This window comes from Mirounga angustirostris, unplaced genomic scaffold, assembly GCF_029215605.1.
Source record: "Mirounga angustirostris isolate CCGP_5_RB_7025 unplaced genomic scaffold, mMirAng1.0.hap1 SCAF_5, whole genome shotgun sequence".
NCBI lineage: Eukaryota > Metazoa > Chordata > Mammalia > Carnivora > Phocidae > Mirounga > Mirounga angustirostris.
In genome coordinates, this window is record NW_026991713.1 from 153,957,858 (window position 1) to 153,981,901 (window position 24,044).

At 46.8% G+C, this 24,044-nt stretch overlaps 1 protein-coding gene across 12 annotated transcripts in view; it reads right to left on the reverse strand.

The window, feature by feature from the left end:
• SYT17 (synaptotagmin 17) overlaps positions 1–24,044 on the reverse strand; it is a 190,953-nt gene that overhangs the window by 129,490 nt on the left and 37,419 nt on the right. For all 12 annotated transcript variants that reach the window (XR_010411863.1, XM_064592591.1, XM_064592588.1 and 9 more), the window contains 2 exons: positions 15,061–15,181; positions 12,765–12,920 (listed from right to left, as the gene is read on the reverse strand). Coding sequence is in view for 11 of the 12 variants with exons in the window: in XM_064592591.1 (XP_064448661.1) it covers positions 12,765–12,920; positions 15,061–15,181 (277 nt within the window). In the remaining variant the exon portion in view is untranslated. The remainder of the gene's footprint in view (positions 1–12,764; positions 12,921–15,060; positions 15,182–24,044) is intronic.

The following is a 24,044-nucleotide window of genomic DNA, read 5'->3' on the forward strand; positions in this document are numbered from 1 at the left end:
GAACAAGAAAGGAAGAGGATCCCACCCACGAATCATCCGTAGGCTGTCTTTCTTTTGCTTTTCCAGCCTCAATAAAATTAAGCAGAATAAAACCTAAAAGCAGGGGCGCCTGGGTGGCTCAGTCGGTTAAGCGTCTGCCTTCGGCTCAGGTCATAATCCCAGGGTCCTGGGATCGAGTCCTGCATCGGGCTCCTTGCTCAGTGGGGAGCCTTCTCCCTCTGCCCCTCACCCCACTTGTGCTCTCTCTCTCTCTCACTCTCTCTTGCGCTCTCTCTCAAATAAATGAATAAAAATCTCTAAAAAAAACCAAACCACCTTTTTTTTTTTTTTTTTAAGATTTTCTTTATTTATTTGACAGAGAGATAGAGAGCACAAGTAGGCAGAGTGGCAGGCAGAGGGAGAGGGAGAAGCAGACTCCCCACTGAGCAGGGAGCCTGATATGGGGCTCGATCCCAGGACCCCGGGATCATGACCTGAGCCAAAGGCAGATGCTTAACCGACTGAGCCACCCAGGTTCCCCTAAAAAAAAAAAAATCTTAAAAAACCTAAAAGCAAACACATAATGAGAACTATGGTCCAGACTCTTCTTGGGCCTGCTCTGTAACTCAGGATCACAAAGAAAGTGGCCTTGAGTTAAGCCGCAAAGACCCTGCCTCCCCTGGCCAGTGTGGGGCACCACAGAGAGAGCGAAGGCTGACCCTTCTGCCCACTCTGCTTATTCTTCACCCACCTACTTGTGGGCGAATAATGCCCTCGCCTAAGACCGTCTCTAGAAATGATTGCCATTATAGGCCAACTACATCCTGCTTTAGTGTGGGGGTTGGGGGCTGGGAAGAAACCCAGGGGAGCAGTTTTCACATCAACTTACACACAGGGAAAGAGAAAATTACACCCACTGAGCATCTGCTATGTGCTAAGTATCCCCGCACACATATCATCTCACTCCTTTGTGAAAGCACAAGCCACATCTGTCGTGCTCCCTAGTTTCCCCAGTGCCTAACAGGCTTAGGCACACAGTAGGTGTTCAATAGATACTTGTCATCTGAGCTTACCATGACCCCTACTTATTGCTCTGACCTCACGTGTAATTCACTCCCCTCATTAACTACACTCCTGCCACTTTCACCTTCTTGCTCATTCTGGCCCCAGGGCCTTTGCACTTGCCAATTCCTCTGCCTAGAACGTTCCTTTCCCGATCTTTGCACAGCCACCCCTTTCTCAGCTTGTATTACTCAGTTTAAAGTGATGCTCCAGCCCCTGTCACCGTACTCTGTTATTATTTAGGTGTTGATTTGTCTCACCCCAACTAGCATGCATCAGGGAAGGATTAATTATTTCTGCCTCTCTGCTATTTCTCCAGCAACTAGGCACAGCACTTCAACAAAGTAGGGGCTTGATAAATATTCGAGGCTGTGTAACTCAATGACCAAGAGCCCAGACTCTGGACCCAGACCACCTGACTTTGAATCCTGACCCCGGGACCTGGGGCATGCTACTTCTAGCACAGCCTCAGTTTCCGCATTCATAAAACAGTAATTCCTACATCATAGTGCTGCTATGAGGATTCAGTGAGTTAATTCACGCGAAACCCTCAGTGCAGCACCTGGCATATAGGAAGTGCTGCGGATGTGTCTGTTTGTCATTGTTGGAGACAGAATGAGCCACCTCAAGGTAGATCTTAAATGCGTCCAACAGACAGAAAATGCAGGCTCAATGAGATGAAAGGTTCCTGCTTGAGATGATTCAGCAACCAAGCTCTTTTGGACCTGGTTCTTGGACTTTTAAGCCAAAGTTATTTTCACAAGGTTTCCTGAGATGTAGGGAGAGAAATGACACTCAGCCTATGCCCCACAGTCCCTAGCCTTTCAAAGGTTAAGCCTTCTCCCGCTGACTGGCAGCTCTGGGTTGGAGCAGTCAAGAGAAGGCAAGGGACAGAAGGGCTGTCTGGAAAGGATATTCTTGGTTTCTGATCTCTTCTATGTGCCAGCCTTCATCTTGCACCCACCAGGTACTGGCCTTGGCTGCTGAGCCCAGCTGTTTCTCGCCAACACGGTGGCCCAAGGCAAAGCTGAACCTGACCTTCACTGGCTCCCCTTTCCCACCCCTAGCTAGGGCTCTGCAGGGACACGTGTGGTTGGATAAATCCCCAGCCCCCTGAAGCTTTCCTCCATGGGGATGTGCCTGGAGTGAGGCTCTAAAGGCACCAAAATCATTAAACAACCACGCAAATGAAGTAAAAACTCCCCAGGAGCCCTGGCAGCTGGCCTGGTCTTTAAAGGCTGCCACGGGAGCCCAAAATGAACACTTAAGATCTAGCCAAGTTTTACCGCCTGGGTGGATGGACTTTGGCAGCTCGAGGAGCTCTCTGGAGGAAAGATGAGGCGGGGGTGCCACCGCGGGCTCTGCGCTCCACCAGGAGAGCCCCAGGGTGGCAGGGGTCTGCTCCCACCTCCTGACCGCTTGGCTGGAGTTCCACCTCGGCCCACATCCAGGTTCAAGGCCATAACCCACCAAGCCCTCACTAAGGGCCAAGCGCTGTGCTAAGCACATTATATCGATCATTTCCTTTTGTCCCCACAACACCCTAGGAGTTAGGGGGCTGAAATCTACAGATGAGGAATCTTCATTCAGAGGAGTTAAGTAGCTTGCCACCATAGAGAATTGTCCTTTACATCTAATCCATGAGCACTTTCTGTTGACTGTGCCTCTTACATTATATCCACGAGTTACTTCTTTGAAACCGTTCTGCCACCTCCCTGGTCCAAGCCACCATCCCCTCTCCCTTAGACCAGCGCTGCAGCCTCCCAGATGGTCTCCTGGCTCCTCCTCTTGTCTTCTGACAACGCTTTTATTCTTCATTCAACAGGTGGAGGGATACTTTAAAACATGATCATAGCACTTCCCTGGTCAAAACCCTCCAAAGGCTTTTCAATGCACTTAGGAAAAATATATATATATAGCTTCTAATCCTACAGGCTCTACTCAACCTGCCCTGTGCTATTTTTCCAAACTCACACTGCCTTCTGTGCTCTGGACATATTGGGGTAACATGGGAGAAGAGATAAAGTGTCTTCTTGCTATTCAAAGTGTGGTCTTCAGACTCCAGTGTTAAGTGTTACCCAGAGCTTATTAGAAATACAGACGCTCAGGTCTCTCCCAGACTTACTGACTCAGAATCCACATTTTGACAAGATCCCCAGGAGATGCATATGCTCATCAAAGTGTAGAGGTTAAGAGTGAGGAAGACTTTGGAACCAAACAGCTTGGGTTGGAAGGCTGGCCCAACCACTCACCAGCTGGATGACTTGCATCAGTGACCAGCTACTTCCTGCGTAGTGAAGAACTCATCTTATCCAAAGAGAGATCTTGGTCTACGCCCTTGGCTCCTAGGAGGTGATCTCCAGGCTCCTGGAATATCCGGCAGAGGTGTTTGTTCGCCTGAGGGCTCTAGCCATGGACAATGTGATTTATGGTGACAGCTTTGGGGTCCCCTAGAGAAACCAATGACTAGAGGTATTAGCTGGACCTCCAGGAGGTGCTGGAGGCTGATGGTCAGCTCCCAGAGAGTATGGGATCGAGCCCCGTTAAAAACTCTGGACACAACAGGCTCAGTGAGCTCCCCTCGTTGGCAATATTCTGTGCATACTGCACACGTAGTGAGCAAGAGGAGGTAACACCGTCCATGACTCCATGGGGACAAAATGACAGGAAGCCCCACGTCCGGACCCCTTCTGGACTCTGCCCTGTGTGTCTCTTTCCTGGGCTGCTTTTAATTTGCATCCTTTGCCATCATAAAACTATAGTTCTAAGGAGCACCTTCCTGAGTCCTGTTGAGTCATTCTCGTGAATTATTGAAACTGCATGAGCACGGGGACCCTGCATATCTAGCCAGCTGGTCCAAAGTGAGGGCAGTCTTGTGGGGACCAGTCCCTCCAACTTTGCAGTTGGCTCAACTCATTGTCATTCCCTTCCCTGACCTTCAGTCACCCCAGCTGAAAAATGGCCATAGAGCAGATCACACCTTCTATGTTTACTGAAAGATTAAATGAGATAATGAACACACAGGAGTCCCACTATAAACACAAGTACAATGTCCCTGTGGTTTGGTCAAGGAAACTGAGGGTCACAGAGGCAAAGTCACCTGCCCACAGTCAGAGGCTGAAGCCCTGGCTGACTCGAACCACGGGGCGATACTGCCTCCTCGTGACTTGCAAACACCTTCTGGGAAGGGAGGGACAGGCGTGGTTCGGCTGAGCCTGTGGTCCAGCAACCTGCTGAGGAAGTCACGTGGCCTCTGGGGGGAAGTCACCCACCACCAACCCAATGCTCCCTACTGCTTCTCTTCTCTCCTCTCCTTTTGGGATTCACATGACTTGAATATGAGGCTCTGTGATATTGCTCCACAGGTCTCTACTTTCCCCTTCTGTCCCTCTTTTCTACCCCATCTTTTTTTTTTTTTTTTTTTAAAGATTTTATTTATTCATTTGACAGAGAGAGACAGTGAGAGAGGGAACACAAGCAGGGGGAGTGGGAGAGGGAGAAGCAGGCTTCCCGTGGAGCAGGGAGCCCGATGCGGGGCTCGATCCCAGGACCCTGGGATCATGACCTGAGCCGAAGGCAGACGCTTAATGACTGAGCCACCGAGGTGCCCCTACCCCATCGATTTATTCTGTTGTTCATAGTACGTAATTTCTCTTCATCTATCTGTACGTTCCCTAACTCTTTCCTCTATCACCTGCATTCTGCTATGGAGCCCATCCAGTGAATATTTTATTTGGTACCGTACTTCTCTGTTCAAAATTTTCCACTCGGTTCTTTTCTTCTATCTTCTGTTTCTCTACTAACCTGCAATAGTCTCTGTCTTACCATTCTTTTCAAGAGGATTCACCCGTCTTTCTTGGAGCATGGTTATGATAACTGCTCTGAAGTCTTTGTGTGATCATCCCAACATCTGGGTCATCCTGTGGTGGGTGGCTGCCGATTATATTTCCTCTGAGAATTTGCCAGACTTTGCTGGTTCTCTGTGAATCAGGTCGTTCTGGATTGTACCCTAGACCTTTTGAATATTATGAGACTCTAGGTCTTGTTTGAGTTTGATGAGTTCTTTATAGATTTTGGATACTAGCCCTTTATCTGATATGTCATTTGCAAATATCTTCTCCCATTCTGTCGGTTGTCTTTTGGTTTTGTTGACTGTTTCCTTTGCTTTGCAAAAGCTTTTTATCTTGATGAAGTCCCAATCGTTCATTTTTCTCTAGGTCTTGTTTGAATCCTACTAAATATATTGATCCTTTTTGGCTGTACCAGGCAGCTGAGTAGGTTCGGTTCAGACCACATGTTCTTACCTGCCTTCTGGGTGCTGTTAGGCCAAAGTTGGTTCAGCTTTCAAAGTCTCTGCAGGGCTCTGCACATCTGTCCCTCATTTGTGCCCGCCAGGGCCCAGCTGCAGACCGGGCCAGTAGTCTACACTGTAGTTCAGTTCTCAAAGTCTCTCCTATACCATTGAGGGTCATATCCACTCTATGGGGGCAGCTCCGGGGTGAGCCCAGGACTTCATACATCCTCCTTTCTGGAGCTGCCTCCTTCTGCAATATTTCCCACACTCCGGCTCCCAGGGGCCCACGTTCATTACCCTCTGTCTAGAAAGTGGAGGCTTTAGTCTCCCTGCCCCACTTCTGCCGCTTACTTCCTGTGCCTGGATTTGGGTCTGCAGCCAAGTGCCCACTGCCAACCCCAGGGCACTGTGGGGAGCACACACCGCTCTGGTTCTGTGGCTCAGCTGGCGCAGCTTTGGGGTCAGCCCCCGGCTCCTGGATGCCGTGCCAGCTGGCAGCTTTGGGGTGACAATGATTAGGTGAGGGCGCTGCTCGGGAGGCGACCACAGGCAGCTGGTCCCAGCCACTCACCTCCAAAGGGCCAGCATTTCAACTCTTCCACACTCTGGAATTATTAAAACAACAGGCACGATTTTCCAAGGGGCTATTTCTGGGATGGGCAGGTCCATGGGCTGATTTGCCTGTAATTCCCAGGATAGGAATGATTTGCTGCATTTTACACAAGATAAAAGTCCAGACTCAGAGAGGTGGAGTCATCTGCTTGAAGTCACACAGCTGGTTAACAGTGGGGCCAAGATTAAAACCCAAGTCTGTATAATTCCAGGGTCTGCTCTTCTATGGCAAGTTCCATCATCATCAACATTGTCATCACCATCATCATCACCATCATTACCATCATCATCATCATCATCACCATCACCATCATCACCATGGTCATCACCATTATCATCACCATGGTCATCACCATCATCATCACCACCATCATTACCATCATCATCATCATCATCACCATCACCATCATCACCACCATCACCATCATCACCATGGTCATCACCATTATCATCACCATGGTCATCACCACCATCATCACCACCATCAACATCATCATCACCACCATCACCATCATCATCACCATCACCATCATCATCACATGTGATATTTATTGAGCACTATGTACAAGGCACTGTCTAAAGCTTTTTATATGATGTACTGAGGCTGGAAGGTTGGAAGAGAAGGAAATTGAGCTATAGGAAAGGGATGTCATCTGCCCAAGGTCACATACACCTGCTGAGTGGTAGAGGTGCTATTGGAACCAAAACCTGTATCTCACTCCAACCCGTACTCTGAGTGGCCATGCAACCGTTTCTCTAGCAGGCGGAGCTGGGCCCGGTGCCCAAGAAGTCGGGTGGGGAGAGAAGACAGAGGCTGTGGGGAGGCTGCAGGGAGGAGGTGTGGCAGAGGTGGGCTGAGGCCAGATGCTGGGGAACATCTGCGCCCCAGAACAAACCCACAGCATCTCTCCGTCTCAAGGGAGCTTCTGGCTCTCGCAAAATGGCTATGCCCCTCTCAGACGGGCTTCCTCCTCCCTCCTCTGCTGGAAGCCCTCAGCTTCTCCAGTCCTGCTGCCCAAACCCCAACGCTTTCTCAGCATGTCCTCTGGTGCCCATTCAGCCCTGAGGTCTCCCCAGGCAGGCTGGTGACAGCATTGCTCCTGACCTCCCCTCTCCTCCTCTGCCCCACCTCCCCACCCACCTCATCCCACCAGCAGATTCAATTAACCAGTTAGATGCTGGAGCCGCAGAAAGCCAAGCAATTATGGAAGCAGACCAGGTGCCCTGGAACTCACTCTTCACAGAGGGGTCTGGGTGGCCTCCAAGCAGACAGCGGGGCGGGGAGGGAGGCAGAACAGTGTGGGCAAATGCTGCGAACCCAGGCTGGGCGAGAGAGATCATTGCTAGAGTCTGATTCCTTCTAACGCACGTGGAATGACTGGCGCTCACCCAGATGCACTTTCCGGGTCTTCTATGTATTTGCTCCCCAAAGTGTGGTCTGCAGACCCACAGCGTTGGCATCACCTGGGTGCCGTTAGAAGGGCAGAATCCCAAGCTGCAGCCCAGGCCGACTGAATCAGAATGTGCATTTTAACACATCCCTAGGAGATGTTAAGGATGGAAGTACCGCACTCTCTAGTCCTAGCTAGACACACTAAGATTGGCGAAAAAATGTGGGTCATTGCCCTGGTTTCTCTTCTTGCGTGTTCTGCAGCTGCCTGGACACTGGGTATGACAGGCGGACCCCCCCCACCCCCGCCGCCGCTTCTGAGCCTGTGCCCAGGGCAATTCCTATAGCAGCTGCCTTGAGCATGGGGCTTCCATGCTGATCCCTGTCAACCTATTAGCTCCCAGGCTGAAGTATGAGGTTGGCCTCAATTTCTCTCCCAGACCTCAGATTCCCTTCTGGGCTGGAGGCCTGCCTGGTCTCTCCTCACTCCCTACAACCTTCTGCGCCCAGCTCACTGTCACCTGCTCACTCCCCAGACAGGGCTGGGCATTTGCAACGTACCCTGCTTTTCTCCTTCATAACCCTTAGACCAATTCACAATTACGTTGTGATTGTTGCAGCCTTTGACTAACATCCGTCTGTCCCCCTGTTAGAATTAAATGCCATGAGAACGTGGGTCATGAATGTCTGGCTCTCTATTGAATACACAGCACATAGGTGCTCAAAAAAAATTTCAATCTGTGGAGACTGACACTTGGTCAGCTCCAGCCCCAGGGAGCTAAACCCCACCCCCTCCTGCCCCTGCCATCAAAGGCTGCCTCTACTCTCCATTCTGTCTCTATCAATCTGTCTACTGGAGATATCTCATATAAGTAGAATTCTATAGTATTTGCCCTTTCATATCTGGCTTATGTCCCTTAACAGAATGTCTTCAAGGTTCGTCCATGTTGTAGCATGTGACCATTTCCCTCCTTTGAAGGCTGAATAACAGTGCACTGAATAGAGAGATCACATTTTATTAATCCATTTATCCAGCTCTCAATGGACACCTGGGCTGCTTCCTCCTTTCTGCTACTGGGAATAACACCACTGTGAGCATGGGCGCGTGAATGTCTGTTCGAGTCCTGCTTTCCGTTCTTTTGGGGATATACCCAGAAGGGGAATTGCTGGATCACAGAGTAATTCTATTTTTGATTTTTTGCAAAGCCTTCATCAAGCGCTATTTCTTTTTTTTCTTTCTCTTCTCCCCCCACTTCCAAGAATAGCCCACTAACCTCAGTGGCTAATTCTACTTCACTTTCCCGGAAGGCCTCTGGGCTGCACGTCATTCTCTCACGAGTTGAAAAGCAATTCCCCCCCCTTTTTTTAAACTTCAGCTGCACAAATCACCTGATTGACAATTGCAGAAAAACCCTCATCCCACACAGGAACGGAACTGCTCAGCCAGCCCAGCCTGCCGGCTAATTACAGGCTTTTACCAGGATTCTCCACCAATGCTCCTAGCACAGCTCAACCTTACTTTTTTGTTATCAAGTGTTTGGAAACAAGCTAATGGGCTAGGTTTCAGATCCTTAGCCCGGAGGTGACAGTTCTTTCCCCTGGCTGGTACATAAAGCAAGTCAGAACATCATGGATCCGAATTTGGCACAATTGTAGCTTTGCTTAGATAGATACCAGCACAACCCGCATTTCTTTTATCACTATGGTCAGTGCCCTTTACAGGTAAAATGCCATCCCAGCCGGGATTTCCACTCACAGCTATGGTTTCGAACCCTGACTCAGCATTAGAAATATCTGGGGTGCTTTAAAAAATACATATACACAGATAGAGAGACAGTCGATGTCCCCAGCTCATTCTGCTTGGTCAGAGTCTCTGGGGGTGGGATCTGGCCACTGGTTGCACTTTACTTGTTTACTTATTTTTATTTGCCTATTAGAGAGAGAGAGAGAGAGCACGAGCAGGGGGAGCAGCAGAGGGAGAGGGACAAGCAAGCTCCCCGCTGAGCAGGGAGCCTAATGTGGGGCTCGATCCCAGGACCCTGAGATCACAACCTGAGCCCAAGGCAGATGCTTAACCGGCTGAGCCACCCAGGGGTCCCCGGTAGCACTTGAAAGCTCCAGCTGATTCTGAAGTGTAGCCCGAGTTGAGCACCCCTTACTTAAGAAGGCAAGAAGACCTGCAATCCTTCCTTCTCTAGAAAGAATATTTTCAGTGGGCTTTAACCTGACGAGAGGTGCCCCTGAGCTGGGGGCACGAAACCCCAATATTTAAACAGGAGAAGCAGATGTTCCACAAATGGAGAGCACGGGCCTTGTCTGATGGGTGCAGCTGATGACGGCCACCCGAAGTGGTGGGATGAATGACAGACGTGTGGGGGCGGGGCGCAGGGGTGCTACTTCCGTTTGAGGCTTTTGCCTGATGGGGTTCACACAGGGGATTCAAGGGGTTCAAAAACACCTCTGAACAGAAGGCAAGGTTTTCTGTCCTTCGGGGTGTTTTTCTGGGAAGGGTACTCTAAAGTTCTCACTGCAACACCTCAAGCTCTGTCACACACCCCTCACCTTCCCACACCCTCCCCTGCCCCCCACCGTGCGTAATGCAATTATTAAAAATAAAGAGCTAGGTGCGTCCACATTTGCTTTGACCTGGAGGGACTGGACACATGCAGTGGTTAATGAAACAAAAGCCAGTTTCAGGGTGGTGTCCACAGACCGGTCCGCCAAGCTCCCCAAGAGCGGGGGCTGTCTGTTTTGTTTCCTGCTATATTCCCAGCACCTGGAAACAGTGTCTGGCCCAGAGAAAGTGCTTCATACCCACTTCCGAAATGAATGAATAACTTCCTAAAAGAGCTGAATCTTCTTTTTTTTTTTTTAAAGATTTTATTTATTTATTTGAGAGAGAACACATGAGAGGGGATAGGGTCAGAGGACGAAACAGACTCCCTGCCAAGCAGGGAGCCCGATGCGGGACTCGATCCCGGGACTCCAGGATCATGACCTGAGCTGAAGGCAGTCGCCCAACCAACTGAGCCACCCAGGCGCCCAAGAGCTGAATCTTCTATATGCGGATGATGTTTGTGTGAATGAGGAAAGAAGTGTGAAATGAGGCACACCAAGATGTTAAAGGTGGCGACCCCGGGGAGAAGGGACTGGAAGGGGGATGAAGAAGAGAGTAACATTGCTTTTTAATAATAGTTCCCGGTTACTGAGTGCTTGCTATGCACGAGGCACGTTACTCAGCAAAGATTATGTCTTGTTCTCATCTGATCCACATAACAATCCTTCAAGTCGTCCTGGTGCGGTTACACCCATTTTACAGATGAGAAAAGCTAAGCATACAGATCTTGTTCAAGATCACAAAGCCCGGACCCAGGCCCTGGCTCCACAGCCTGCACATTTAACCCCTCTGCTCTTCTCCACCCAAACTCCTCCTTTGCTTGTGTCACTCACTGTGACCAGCATGTGCTACTTTTGTCCTAAAATCTTAAGGAAAATATAAAAGTGTCAGGGCTTTCCTTCTGGGCACTCACTGCCCCCCCTGGGGTCCCCTCCTGATCTAAATGTGCAACATTAAGTCCTTTATTCTCAGTAGGGACTTGGGAATCGATACTCCATGCTTCGATCTTATCTTGGTTCAATAGAGTTCCCACTGCCTGCTCCATAGCATTTAAGGATTCAGTGGAATCACGGTCTTCTGCTCGACCTGAAACCTTGGGGACAGTGGGACCCATGGACAGCAACCATCCCAGGCTTCAACAGATAGGACCGTCATACCTGCTTAGTGCATGCAGGCCCTGATTGGATGCAGACTCTCTGGGTGACAGGCCCTAAGAAAACCCAGAACCAACCTGCCTCAGAGGAGTCTTGGGGCACAGAGCATCTGCAATCTTGGTGATGAGAAGCAGTAAGCCCGTGCGGAGGAAGCCCTGCATGCAAGGATTTTTTTCAGCCACGGCCTTCTTTTTTGGGAGACCTGCAGCTAAGGATTTTAGACTAGATCTAAACAGATGAGGCTTCCCATTACTCTGGAGCACGAATCCTCAGTTTGAGGTCAGTTCCTCAGTGCCAGCACTACCTGGGTGTTTGGGGAAATGCAGACCCCTTCATCTTTGCAGCTAGGAAGATGAGAGCTTAAATCTTGACTCTACCAGTCTGAGACTGGGTGGATCGGTTAGGTTTTGAGCCTCAGTCCCCAGCCCCGTAAGCCGATGAGGATGATGCTGATTTGACAGGGTGAATTATGATGCATATGAGCAATAAAGTAAATGAAGCTGAAGCCCCTGCTGGGAACAGGACACAGGAAATAATAACCATTACTTCTATTAACTCGACATGGTAGGAGCCTGCTTCTAAAATGGCTCCCAATGATCCCTAACTCCCAGTATTCACACCCTTCTGTAATTCTGGAATGTGAGCTGGACCTACTGGGTTGCTTCTAATGAACAGAATACGGCAAAAGTAAGAGGATGTCGTTTCTGAGATTAGGTTACAATAAGACTCTGGCTTCCATCTTGTTCACCTGCCCACTCTGATGGAAACCATCCACCTTGTTGTGAGTTGCACTATGGAGAAGCCCATGTGGTGAGAAACAGAGGAAGGTCACTGGCCAACATCCAGGAAGGAACAGAAGCCGCCAGTCCAATGCATCTCCACTGTGAGGAACCGAATGCTGGCAACCACTAACTATGTGAGTACGCTTGAGGAACAGAACCTCTCCCAGATGAGCCTTAAGATAAGACTGCAGGCCCAGCCAATACCCTGACTACAGCCTTGTCAGAGAACCTCAGCCAGACGCACACACCAAAGCTATGTCTGGGTTCTTGACCCACAGGAACTATGAGCTTAATAAATGTTTGTTGTTTTAAGTCACTATATTTGTTATGCAGCAGTAGATAACTAATACACCCTGAAGACAATATATTAAAATCAACCACAGTAGCACATGAAGACTTTTAAAATCCTCCTCTCCAAGTTAGGTGACATATTACGTTTCCCTATGAGACTATAAAAGCTACTTGAATCACCGTATCAACAAAACTAACAGGATGAGCACTTATTATTTTAGACTAGATATCACTTAATTTTACAAGCTCACTGAATCTTATAAACCTATGAAGCAGGTACTATGATTGCCCACATTTTAGAGATGAAGAAACTGAGACTCAGAGGGGCCAAGTAACTTGCCCAAGGCTTCAGCAATTATGGGGAAGTGCTAGGAAATCTGGCTTCAAAGTTTACATTGGTAATAATTATGCTTTACAGTTCTATGAATCTTGACCAACTTCACAAACAGTTGGATTCAAACCCAGATAGCTGAATACCAGATATTACCATCTCTAGACACCTATCTTTAGGACAGTAAGTGGAATACAGGACAGTAAGTGATGAACTCACCTGGAGTTCATCAGGGTCTGAACCACTACCTACCTGTAAACACTAAGCTGGCATTTTCAAGTTCTTCTTGGGGAACTTTGAAGCTAAAGGATTCATTGTAGAAAGGATCAATTGTGCCTCTTAAGAAGGATGTCTTCTTTGTTTTCACAAGCTTGAGTCCATGTACCAGCTGGATTTTCACAAAGGGGTCTGAGAATTGGACACAGAATTATAGAATGTTGGAGCTCATGAAACTCAATCCATCCATCCATCCATCCAACTTCCCATCTATCTGACAACCCAACCACCTACCCATCCTTTCATCTCTCTTTTTTCCATCAATCCATCCACCTTTCCATCCATCAGTCCAGGTGGATACCTCTCCTTTCATTCATCCATTTTCCCATCCATCCATTTATTATCCATCCCTCCTTTTTCCCATCTAGCTGCTTATCTGCTCATCCCTTTCTCTCTTCCTCCAGCCATCCAAGATTTATTGAGCTCCTCGCATGTGTGAGGCATTGTGCTCATTTTACAGATGAAGAAACTGAAGATTCAAGATAGGAAATGGCCTGCTTAAGATCAGACTAGTGGAAGAAAAGCCAGACCCAGAGCCTGTGCTGGTTTTCTGTCCCTAGAAATCCATTATCATGTCAGTGATCCCATAGCTCCATACACAGGAGCTCAGAGATGGCAGATTAATAACTTGTTCTTAGATCGCTTTACAGTTTACAAATTCATGTACATTATCTAATTTAATATTGTTTAAACAACTCAATGAGATGGATACTGTTGTTACCACAATTTTTCAGATGAAGAAATTGAAGCTTATGGAGGTTAAGTATCTTCCCCAAGGCCACATCATTTGTAAGCAGTAGAACGAGGACCTGGTTCCAGGCAGTTTGACTCCAGGACCTTTAATCATTTTATCATACTGCCTCTCCTATCGTGGTGAGTCTGAAACTCTTCAGCCTTAAGACCCTTTCCTCCACTGGCCCCTTCCAAACCTCTATTTTTATAATGTGGTTTTTGAGAATGTGAGTTGTGTTCTAAAGGCAGGTGTCACTTTCTAGCAAAAGTAATTTATTTTAGCTACTGTACTTAGAGGAGACAGAAGTTTCTCCACTGAGCTGAAGAGGTCCCAGAGACCCCGGCTACTTTCATGATAATATCCTTTCTGTCATGGGAGAGGCTCCATACAGATGGAATGTAATCTGTTCCATTTCATGAAAAGTCATGTTTGAATTGGTTTGCTATAAAGTAGACACTTTAAATACAACAGTATTTTCAGAGCTGGGATTTATAAAGATTCAAGGTACACTTGAAATGAGCTGGGGGGGAAAAAAAACCTCAGGGCGTGCCCCGCACTCCGGCAGCTCGGACTGCAGGGCTGGTACACACTAGCGCCACCTGGAGCATGGCATCTCCATTGCAGGTACAACATCTGGAAAGGTGGGTCACTTCCTTGGGGGCTGCGAGCGCACAGAGGATCTAGAGGTCAGGAGTTATCACACATGGTCTCAGTCAAATCCCCCATTCGAACGGGGTTACTGAGATACCATCATTTACCTGCCTCATTCTAAGAGACATCTGATCGTTTATTTCCCTCTTGAATCTAACAGCCTAGTTCTAAATGCTATTTGTTTATCCTTGCGGGGTTTTATTAATAGTATCCGGAATGCATATGCTAAGCGAAATAAGTCAATCAGAGAAAGACATGTATCATATGACCTCACTGATATGAGGAATTTTTAATCTCAGGAAACAAACTGAGGGTTGCTGGAGTGGTGGGGGGTGGGAGGGATGGGGTGGCTGGGTGATAAGACATGGGGGAAGGTATGTGCTATGGTGAGCACTGTGAATTGTGTAAGACTGATGAACCACAGACCTGTACCTCTGAAACAAATAATACATTATATGTTAAAAAAAAAAAAAAGGAAGATAGGAAGGGAAAAATGAAGGGGGGGAATCGGAGGGGGAGATGAACCATGAGAGACTATGGACTCTGAGAAACACACTGAGGGTTCTAGACGGGAGGGGGGTAGGGGGATGGGTAGCCTGGTGATGGGTATCAAGGAGGGCACATATTGCATGGAGCACTGGGTGTTATATGCAAACAATGAATCATGGAACACTACACCAAAAACTAATGATGTAATGTATGGTGATTAACATAACATAATAAAATTAAATTAAAAAAAAAAAGAGCTCGAGCCCCATGTTGGGGGAACAGATTACTTAAAAAAAAAAAAAAGTATCTGGAATGCAGAAAAAAAAAAATTTGGCCCTGGGTCAAACAAACAGAGATGCCTCGTTAAGGAAATGGGGGAGGGAAGGGGTCACACTGTACCTGAACCTTGGCTCACATCTGTCTGAAGAAGTTGCTTGGCTCGAATAACATCAACATTCAGTCTCCCAGCACTTGGGAGATAATTCAGTGACAGAAGCAGCTCCCCCAGCTCTACTTCATTCTGCAGGGAAAAGAAATGGTCAGGAAGTTGCTTTTTTCTTGTAGTTCCGTTTGTACCTACCATGCAGCAAAGTGACCCCAGCAGCTCACAAATGGGCTTCTGTGGGTGGATCAGTTGACAATGGGTGCCTCTTTCTTTGACTTCTTTTAGCCTCTGCCCCCAATTATTCCATCTATCTCAGAAAGTTCTAGGGGCGCCTGGGTGGCTCAGTCGGTTAAGCGTCCAACTCTGGATTTCAGCTCAGGTCATGATCTCAGGGTCATGAGATGGAGCCCCCCGTTCTGTGGTCAGCACGGAGTCTGCTCCAATTCTCTCCCGCTCCCTCTGCCCCTGCCCCTGCTCATGCTCTCTCTCTCTCTCTCAAATGGATAAATAAAATCTTTAAAAAAAAAAGTTCTTTCTGCTCTTAGAATGCTTAATAGCAGCAACAACATACTAACAACAAAGCATCAATAATGATAACACATAAAATGGGCGCCTGGGTGGCTCAGTTGGTTGAGCGACTGCCTTCGGCTCAGGTCATGATCCTGGAGTCCCGGGATCAAGTCCCGCATCGGGCTCCCTGCTCAGCCGGGAGTCTGCTTCTCCCTCTGACCCTCCTCCCTCTCATGTGTTCTCTCTCATTCTCTCTCTCTTAAATAAATAAATAAAATCTTTAAAAAAAAAATGATAACACATAAATGCTACATGTCAAGTTCTGTGCTCACACTTTGTATGTAATAACTAGTTCAATATTCATAATGAATCTGTAAGATGTTAGTATTACTCTTATTTAATGGATGAAACTGAGGATCAAACAGGGAAATGACATGTCCAAGGCCACACAGCCAGAAAGTGGTAGCACTAGTTTTTGGACCCAGGGAGGCTGATTCCAGATAATCTGACCACTATGCTCTTCTGCCTCCCAGCAGGGTAACTGGGAGGAGGATAACTGGGAGGCAGAATACCCTGCAGAGCAACGACGTGGCTGAGAAACCTGTTCTCAACCTGCAGTTCACAACAGAGCCCATGCTTCTAGTCTCACTGTGACATCCCTCATTAAAAAATACCCATTCCCTGGGTATCAACACTACCACATTGGTGGGAAATTCACCCAGAGCATGATTCCTTCCACACTTCCCAAAGTACCTAGAAAACAGGAGGCCCCCACTTCTCTGTCCCATTTTTTTTTTTAAAGATTTTATTTATTTATTTGACAGAGAGAGACACAGGGAGAGAGGGAACACAAGCAGGGGGAGTGGGAAAGGGAGAAGCAGGCTTCCTGCCGAGCAGGGAGCCCGATGCGGGGCTTGATCCCAGGACCCTGGGATCATGACCTGAGCCAAAGGCAGATGCTTAACGACTGAGCCACCCAGGCGCCCCTTTTTTAAAATTTTTATCGTAAAAACTTGCAACCATATACAAATTACACAGGCCGGTATAACGAATCTCCATATACCCACCACCCAGTGGCAACAATTATCAGAATACTTCTTTTGCTAAAGGCTGCTTCATCGTGTCTTAGTCTGTACTTGTCTTGGCTTGTATAACAAAAATACCACAGACTGGGTGTCTTATAAACAACAGAAATTTCTTTCTCACAGTTCTGGAGGCTGGGTGCCAGCATGATTGGGTGAGGGCTGTCTTCTGGGTCACAGACTTCTTGTTCTGTCCTCACTTGGTGGAAGGGACGAGGGAGCACTATGGGGCCTCATACGTAAGGCACGAACCTCCACTCATGGGGGCTCCACCTTCATCACCTCCCAAAGGCCCTATCTCGCAACACCATCTCATTGGACGTTAGGATTCCAACATGTGGACTTCGGGGAGACACAAACCTTCAGGCCATAGCACATCTACACGCTGACTTGCAAAAAATTTTAGCTGAGTATTTTAAACCACATCCCAGACATGATGTCATTTTACCTGTATATCCTTCAGAGTGTACCTCTAAATGATAAGGACATTAAAACAAATATTTTCAGTATAGGAAATTTCCAATCATATTCAAAAGAAGGCAGAAAAGTACAAAGAGGGGTGCCTGGGTGGCTCAGTCGTTTTCGGCTCAGGTCATGATCCCAGGGTCCTGGGATCGAGCCCCGCAATGGGCTTCCTGCTCCACGGGAAGCCTGCTTCTCTCTCTCCCACTCCCCCTGCTTGTGTTCCCTCTCTTGCTGTGTCTCTGTCAAAATAAATACAGAAAATCTTAAAAAAAAAAAAAAAAAGTACAAAGAAACTCACTCAGGTTCAATAAATATCATCTCACGGCCAATCTTGATTTATCTATACCCTCATTCAACTCCCCATATCACTCTGAAGTAATTCCCAGACATATTATTTTTCTACAATATTTTAGTATATATCTCTAGAAGATCAGATTGATCTATGTATCTACCCATCTAACCGTCTACCAGCTATTCAATCTCCATACACCCATCCACCCATCCACCATCCATCCATTCATTTATCCTTCCTTTTTCCATCCATCTATCCATCAACCATCTATCCCCCATCCTTCCTTTATCCATCCATCCACCCACCCATCCAGACATCCATCCATTCACCCACGCACCCACCCATAATCTCTATCCATCCCTTTCATTATCAGTCATTCCAGCAAGTTTATGTCAAGTGGCAGCTCTAGAACATAGCTTGGTACACAGTAGATACTCAATAAACATGTGTTGACTGGATCCCCAGTCAAACCAAAAGACTTCTGTACTGAGTGAGTTAATAATCTCAATTAACTCAGAGGTTACAAACTGTCAGCCCCTAGATGTTTTTTATTTGGCCCACATCAAGTTTAAACATAATTACTTGATAATTATTATCAAATTCAAGAATCAAGATATTTCACACTTTCAAAAAAAATCTGGATTCCCTGCCTTTCTTGAAAAACGGGAAGTTTTGGCAAGGCTGGGCCCACATTCCCACCTGGCAACATCTGGCCACAGTGCAGCAACCCCCTAGATGGGACCTGCCTCCTTCATTTCATTCATCTATCCTTTACTGCTCTACATTTGAGCTTGCAGGTTTTTCAAGATAGGAATGTTCAACTCAGTGTCCTGAGCAATCGAGGAAGTTCAGAGCGCCCCTATACACAGTTGCTAGGGTTTCCCCCTTGTTCTCGAAGGCCTGGAAGATGTTATATTCTCAGAGTCTGACCCTGCAGACATATTTATCCTGAGATAAGAAATACTGAGAATTCTGCTGGCTCCTTCGTATCCTTGTGGACTTAGCGCGAAGGCTTCCCTGCTTCTACAACTAACCAGCTGCTCATCTCATGATACAGCTTTACAGGTAGGGATCCTAACTTGTAATTCAGTCTGCTGACCTGGTGAAAAATGGATTTGGCAAATCGAGTGTCATCGAGGGTGGTTCATTTAGAGATGGACCCAACTGAGGAACAAAACAATATGGCAGGAAATTAGCCTAAAGACATAGACCAGTGGTTCTCAAATGGAGATAATTTTGCTGTCGCCACCACCACCATCTAAAGACATTCCAGACTGTCACAACTGAGGTGGGGGATGCTACTGGGATCTAGTGGGTAAAGGCCAGGGATGCCGTTCAACATCCTGCAACGCACAAGACAGCCCCTCAATCCCCAGAACAAAGGATGATCCAGCCCCAAATGCCAACGGCGCTGATTGAGACACAAGGGATAGAAGAGAGAAAGGGGGATAGGTATCTCTTTTACAATAGCAAAAAAAGTAAATATCCGTTGACTCAGTATTTCCATTTCCAGGAACTTACCCCACCGATGTATCTCTCTGTGCGTCATGATGTGCGCACAAGAATAATAGATACAGTATCATGACCTTGACAGAGTGACTGTGGGCCACAACGTGCAAGGACTGGGGAGCAAATAGCCCCTGCCTTCATGGAACATACACTCTGCTGGGGGAGGCAGAGAGTAAACAGACTAAAAGAGACACAAATGAGGTGATTTCAGATAATGTTGAGAACTAGGGAGAAAAATCCAGCAGGGCAGGGGGATGAGGGGCCTTTCTGGGGTGAGGGAAATATTCTGTATCTTGATTATGGTGGTGGTGGTGACATGGGTGCATTTGCCAAAAATCAACTATTTAAAATGTATGAATTTATTGTATGCAAATTACACCTTAATAAAGTTGATTAAAAGGGGGGGATCTGAAGTAAGCAAATAGGGCAGAATATGATTAGCACTTGTCTAACCCGGGAGATGGGTACCTGGGGGTTTATTATTTTATGTCAGAAATATTTCATTTAAAAACACTTTAAACATTTAAACATTTAAAACATATTTAAAAAAATAAATATTAAAAAAGCAAGCACAGGGCGCCTGGGTGGCTCAGTCGTTAAGCGTCTGCCTTCGGCTCAGGTCATGATCCCAGGGTCCTGGGATCGAGTCCCGCATCAGGCTCCCTGCTCGGTGGGGAGTCTGCTTCTCCCTCTCTCTCTGCCTCTGCTTGTGTGCTCTCTCTCTCCTTCTCTGTCAAATAAATAAATAAAATCTTTAAAAAAAAAAAAAAAAAGCAAGCACAAAAGCTTAGGGTAACAGAATGGCGACTGATAAGGCGTACCTGGGGGCCGCCATGTCAGCCACGTTGGTCAGGCAAGGCCTCCCTGAGGTGAGGTTTGAGAAAGGCCTGAAGGAAGTCAGGCGGGGAGGGGGACACATGAGCATGGGCGTGGGAAGAGGGAGAAATCCAGGAACACAGTGAAGGCCAGTGTGGCTGTAGTGTGCTAAAATGTGGGTTCTGAAAGGGTCCGTGGGAGCTAGAGAAAACTAACCAAGGGGCTGACCTGTAGGAATGTGCCCACCCCCAGCCTTATAGGAGTTGGTAAAAAAGGAGTGAGGCCAGCTACGGGGCTCTGGTTGCCTAAGGGGGCCCTCGTTGCCTAAGGGGGCCCTCAAGCCCTTTCCAGAGTGGAGAGAGCTGCTCTTTTCCTCCCCAGAGGGCCACTGACCAACCTTCAACAAGACATCTGCCTGGTGTTATCCCCTATTTTTCTGTTTCTAAGAAGATTGTTTCTCATCTCAAAAAAAAAAGGGGGGGGGAAGCTCTTTTCTTCCTCCTTTCCTTTAAAGTATACAAGCTGAGGCTCTCTCCAGCCCCACCCCCACCCCCCAACACAAGCCTATCAAGGTTTTCATGATGTATTTTTCCAAGGGAAGCAGTCCCATTGATCCAGCCATTGTTTCCCTCTGCCTCGCCTTGGGAGTGATCGATTTGCAAGACAGCTGTCTGGAACTCAGGGAAAAGTTGGTAGAAATAAAAAAAGAGGGCTAACTGAGCAATATCCAAGCGTTCGTTGACTTATTTAACAAACATTTATTCTACAGTTACTCAGTCCTAGGCACCGGGACATCACGATCATAATAATTATGGCAAACTTTAATTGCAAAATCTCCCTAGGCCAGGCACGGACTCTGGCAGGCTAAGGCTGAATCTCATTTCTTCCCCTCAACAGCTCTAGAGGTTCCCATTTTACAGATGAAAGAATTCAGACTTAGAGCAGCCAAGGGATCACATTCTGAGTAAGGACAGGAGGCAAGGGCAGCCTGCTTTAACTCTTACACCATGTTGTTGGTAATGAAAGCACAATGCCACCAACAATTCAGTCTCTTGGTGGGGAGCAGGGAAGATATATTAAAAAAAAAAATCAAAATTCCAATGGCCTCACTCTCACTAGGTTGGCTATAAAAACAACAACAACAAACAGAAAATAACAGGTGTTTGGTGCAGGCATAGAGAAACCGGAAGCCTGTGCCCAGTTGGTGGGGATGGAAAATGGCACAGCTGCTGTGCTCCGTGGTCTGATGGCTGTTTCCCAAAAGTTTAGAACTAGAGTTACCATATGACCCAGCAATTCCTCTCTGTGCTATTTCTATTCTCCGAAGAGAACAGAAAAACTTGTACATGAATGTTCACAGTTGCACTGTTCGCAACAGCAGGGAAGGTGGAAACGGGCCAAATAAATGGGCCAAATATCCACCCAAGGGTGGATGGACGAACACAATGTAGCATATCCATACAATGGAATGTTACAAAAAGAAATGACATACTGAACATGCTACAGTATTGTGTAGCTAAACCTTGTTAACATTAGAGTAGGTGAAAGAAGCCAGACACAAAATCATATATGGTATGATTCCATTTCTGAGATATCCAGAAAAGGTCAATCTCTAAAGACAGAAAGCAGATGAATGGTTGCCAGAATCTGGAAGGAGTGGGGCTGGGGTTGGAGGGCAGATATGGGGAGTGACTGCTTGGTAGGCAGAGGGTCTCCCTTGGAGTGATAAAAATATTCTAGAAAGGAGATGGTTCCATTGAGAATGTACTAAATGCCACAGAACTGTACACTTTAACATGGTTAGATTGATGTGATGTGAGTTTCACCACAATTAAAGCAAATTATAGGTCCTCAGTATTAATGAGCCACATAAACCTGGACCTACTGCAAGACATACTGAAGCACATGCTTGGGAGGGGCATGGTCAGGGAAGGCTTCACGGAGGAGGCATTTGAGTTAAGTCTTTATAAAGATAAGTAGGATGTGGGGTGCCTCGTGGCTCAGTTGGTTAAGCGACTACCTTCAGCTCAGGCCATGATCCTGGAGTCCCAGGATCAAGTCCCACATCAGTCTCCCTGCTCAGCAGGGAGTCTGCTTCTCCCTCTGACCCTCCCCCCTCTCATGCTCTCTCTCTCATTCTCTCTCTCAAATAAATAGATAAAATCTTAAAAAAAAAATAAAGATAAGTAGGATGTATTAACTAACCATATCATGGCAATCACTTCAAAATATATATGTGTATGAAATCACAACATTGTACACCTTAAACTTACATAATGTTATATGTCAACTATATCCCAATAAAACTAGGAAAGAAAAAAGATAAGTAGGATTTTGTCCAGCAAATATTTCAGGGAAGGACACTCCATGCAGATGGAACAGAATGAGAGAACCCTTCACCACAGTCCCATTACCCTTTGCTGTTCTGGTCTTGAAGTTCTTGATTTCCTAACATAAAGTCCCAAGTAACTTACTATTAATAATAAAGCAGGAAGGGGCTCCTGGGTGGCTCAGTTGGTTAAGCAACTGCCTTCGGCTCAGGTCATGATCCTGGAGTCCCAGGATCGACTCCCCGCATCGGACTCCCTGCTCAGCAGGGAGTCGGCTTCTCCCTCTAACCCTCCCCCCCTCATGCTCTCTCTATCTCATTCTCTCTCTCAAATAAATAAATAAAATCTTAAAAAATAATAATAAAGCAGGCAAAGATGGTTAATCATTTGGATTTCTACAACAAATCGGTGAGATTCTCCTTACAAATAACATCACCCTCACTCATTTGTAGTCTTGGTTTTCATACACATTTCTTTGTTTTTTAAATGGGGAAGACAATGCTGGCTTCACCCTTAGGCAGAATAGGTGTGTGCTCTGGATGCCCCCCACCTCCATTTCAAATAAAAAAAGAGAAATACATTTTTTGGCATGAATTTAATATTTGATATTCAGAAGTAACAGTGAAGTCATCACTATGGAGAAAGTAAACCGTTGCAGTTATCTTGAATGACTTATGTATGATGAGAGTTCAGGGCTTAGGATCTCAAGATCGTACCCTAACCCAGGCCAGAAGAAAGTGGAGGGTTCTCACTCAAGTCTGGGCCAGAATGTGTGACACATCTGAACAACAACATCCACTCGGCCATCAGAGCTGCAGCTCTAAATAATCTGAGGGCAAAAGTGTTCCTGGAGGGTTCCTGAAGACAGTGTCTTCTTTGTCCTTCTTCCCTAGAAATATCCGATGCTAAATTTAAAAGCTGACCATCGGCCAGATGGTAAGGAACTTGGATTATGGGAACAGAAAAAGTAGGACCATCTAGTTCAGTAGCTCCCCAATCTGCCCTTCCTCCCCCAAAAGAATCACGGAGTTCATGGTGATCTTTGTGGACACCCATTAAGTACTGGCCCCTTAAACTTACATCAACCTGGGGGAAATTTTGCCCTCCCCCACATCTCTAGGGACATTTGGCAATGTCTGGAGACATTATTTTGTTGTCACAAGTGGCGTGGGGGTTGCTACTGACAGCTAGTGGATGGAGGCCAGGGATGCTGTTAAAAATCCTACAAAGTGCAGGATACCCCCGCCCCCTCAATACAGAATGATCTGGCCCAAAATATCAGTTACTACGGAGGCTGAGAAATCTTAACTAAGATTCTTTTCTTATCCATGATTCCAGCCTGAACAAATGTTAATAGCAACCAAAGACTTTGAATTTTTCTCCAATAGATAGGAGGAAAAGTCCATTCACTAGCTCAGTTGAGCTTGTCTTACGTCTTCTACAGACCAAAAAAGGCTACAGACTAGCTGTAAGCCAAAGATCAAGCTACATTTCCATCCTTCCACTTCCTCCTTGGGCCTTTCTTCTTCGCTGCAAGCAGAAACCCAAGCACCCGATACAAAACCCCTCCCAGGAAGTGGGCTCAGCCGCCCCAGGAATAATGGACTGCTTATTCTGGGAGAGTCTCCAACTCCATGAAGTCTCCCTTCTCCCACCCAAATTTAGTCAGGTAAGGTGGGCATGTCACAGCGAGAATAATTTGGTCCAACACCCTAGGTTTATAAAAGAAAACTGAACCAGGACATTCTCTCACTTCCCTATGTAATATCCTCCATCCACCACTCTCAAAATGAAAGCCAATGTCTTTAGCTTTGTCTAGAGGCGTCTGGCTGGCTCAGTCAGAAAAGCACGAGACTTCTAATCTCAAGGTTGAGAGTTCAAGCCCCACATTGGGTGCAGCGGTTACTTAAGTAAATAAACTTAAAGAAAAAAATCCTTAGCCTCATCTACAAGATTTGTCAACCTCAGCACCATTTGGGGCTAGATCATTCTAC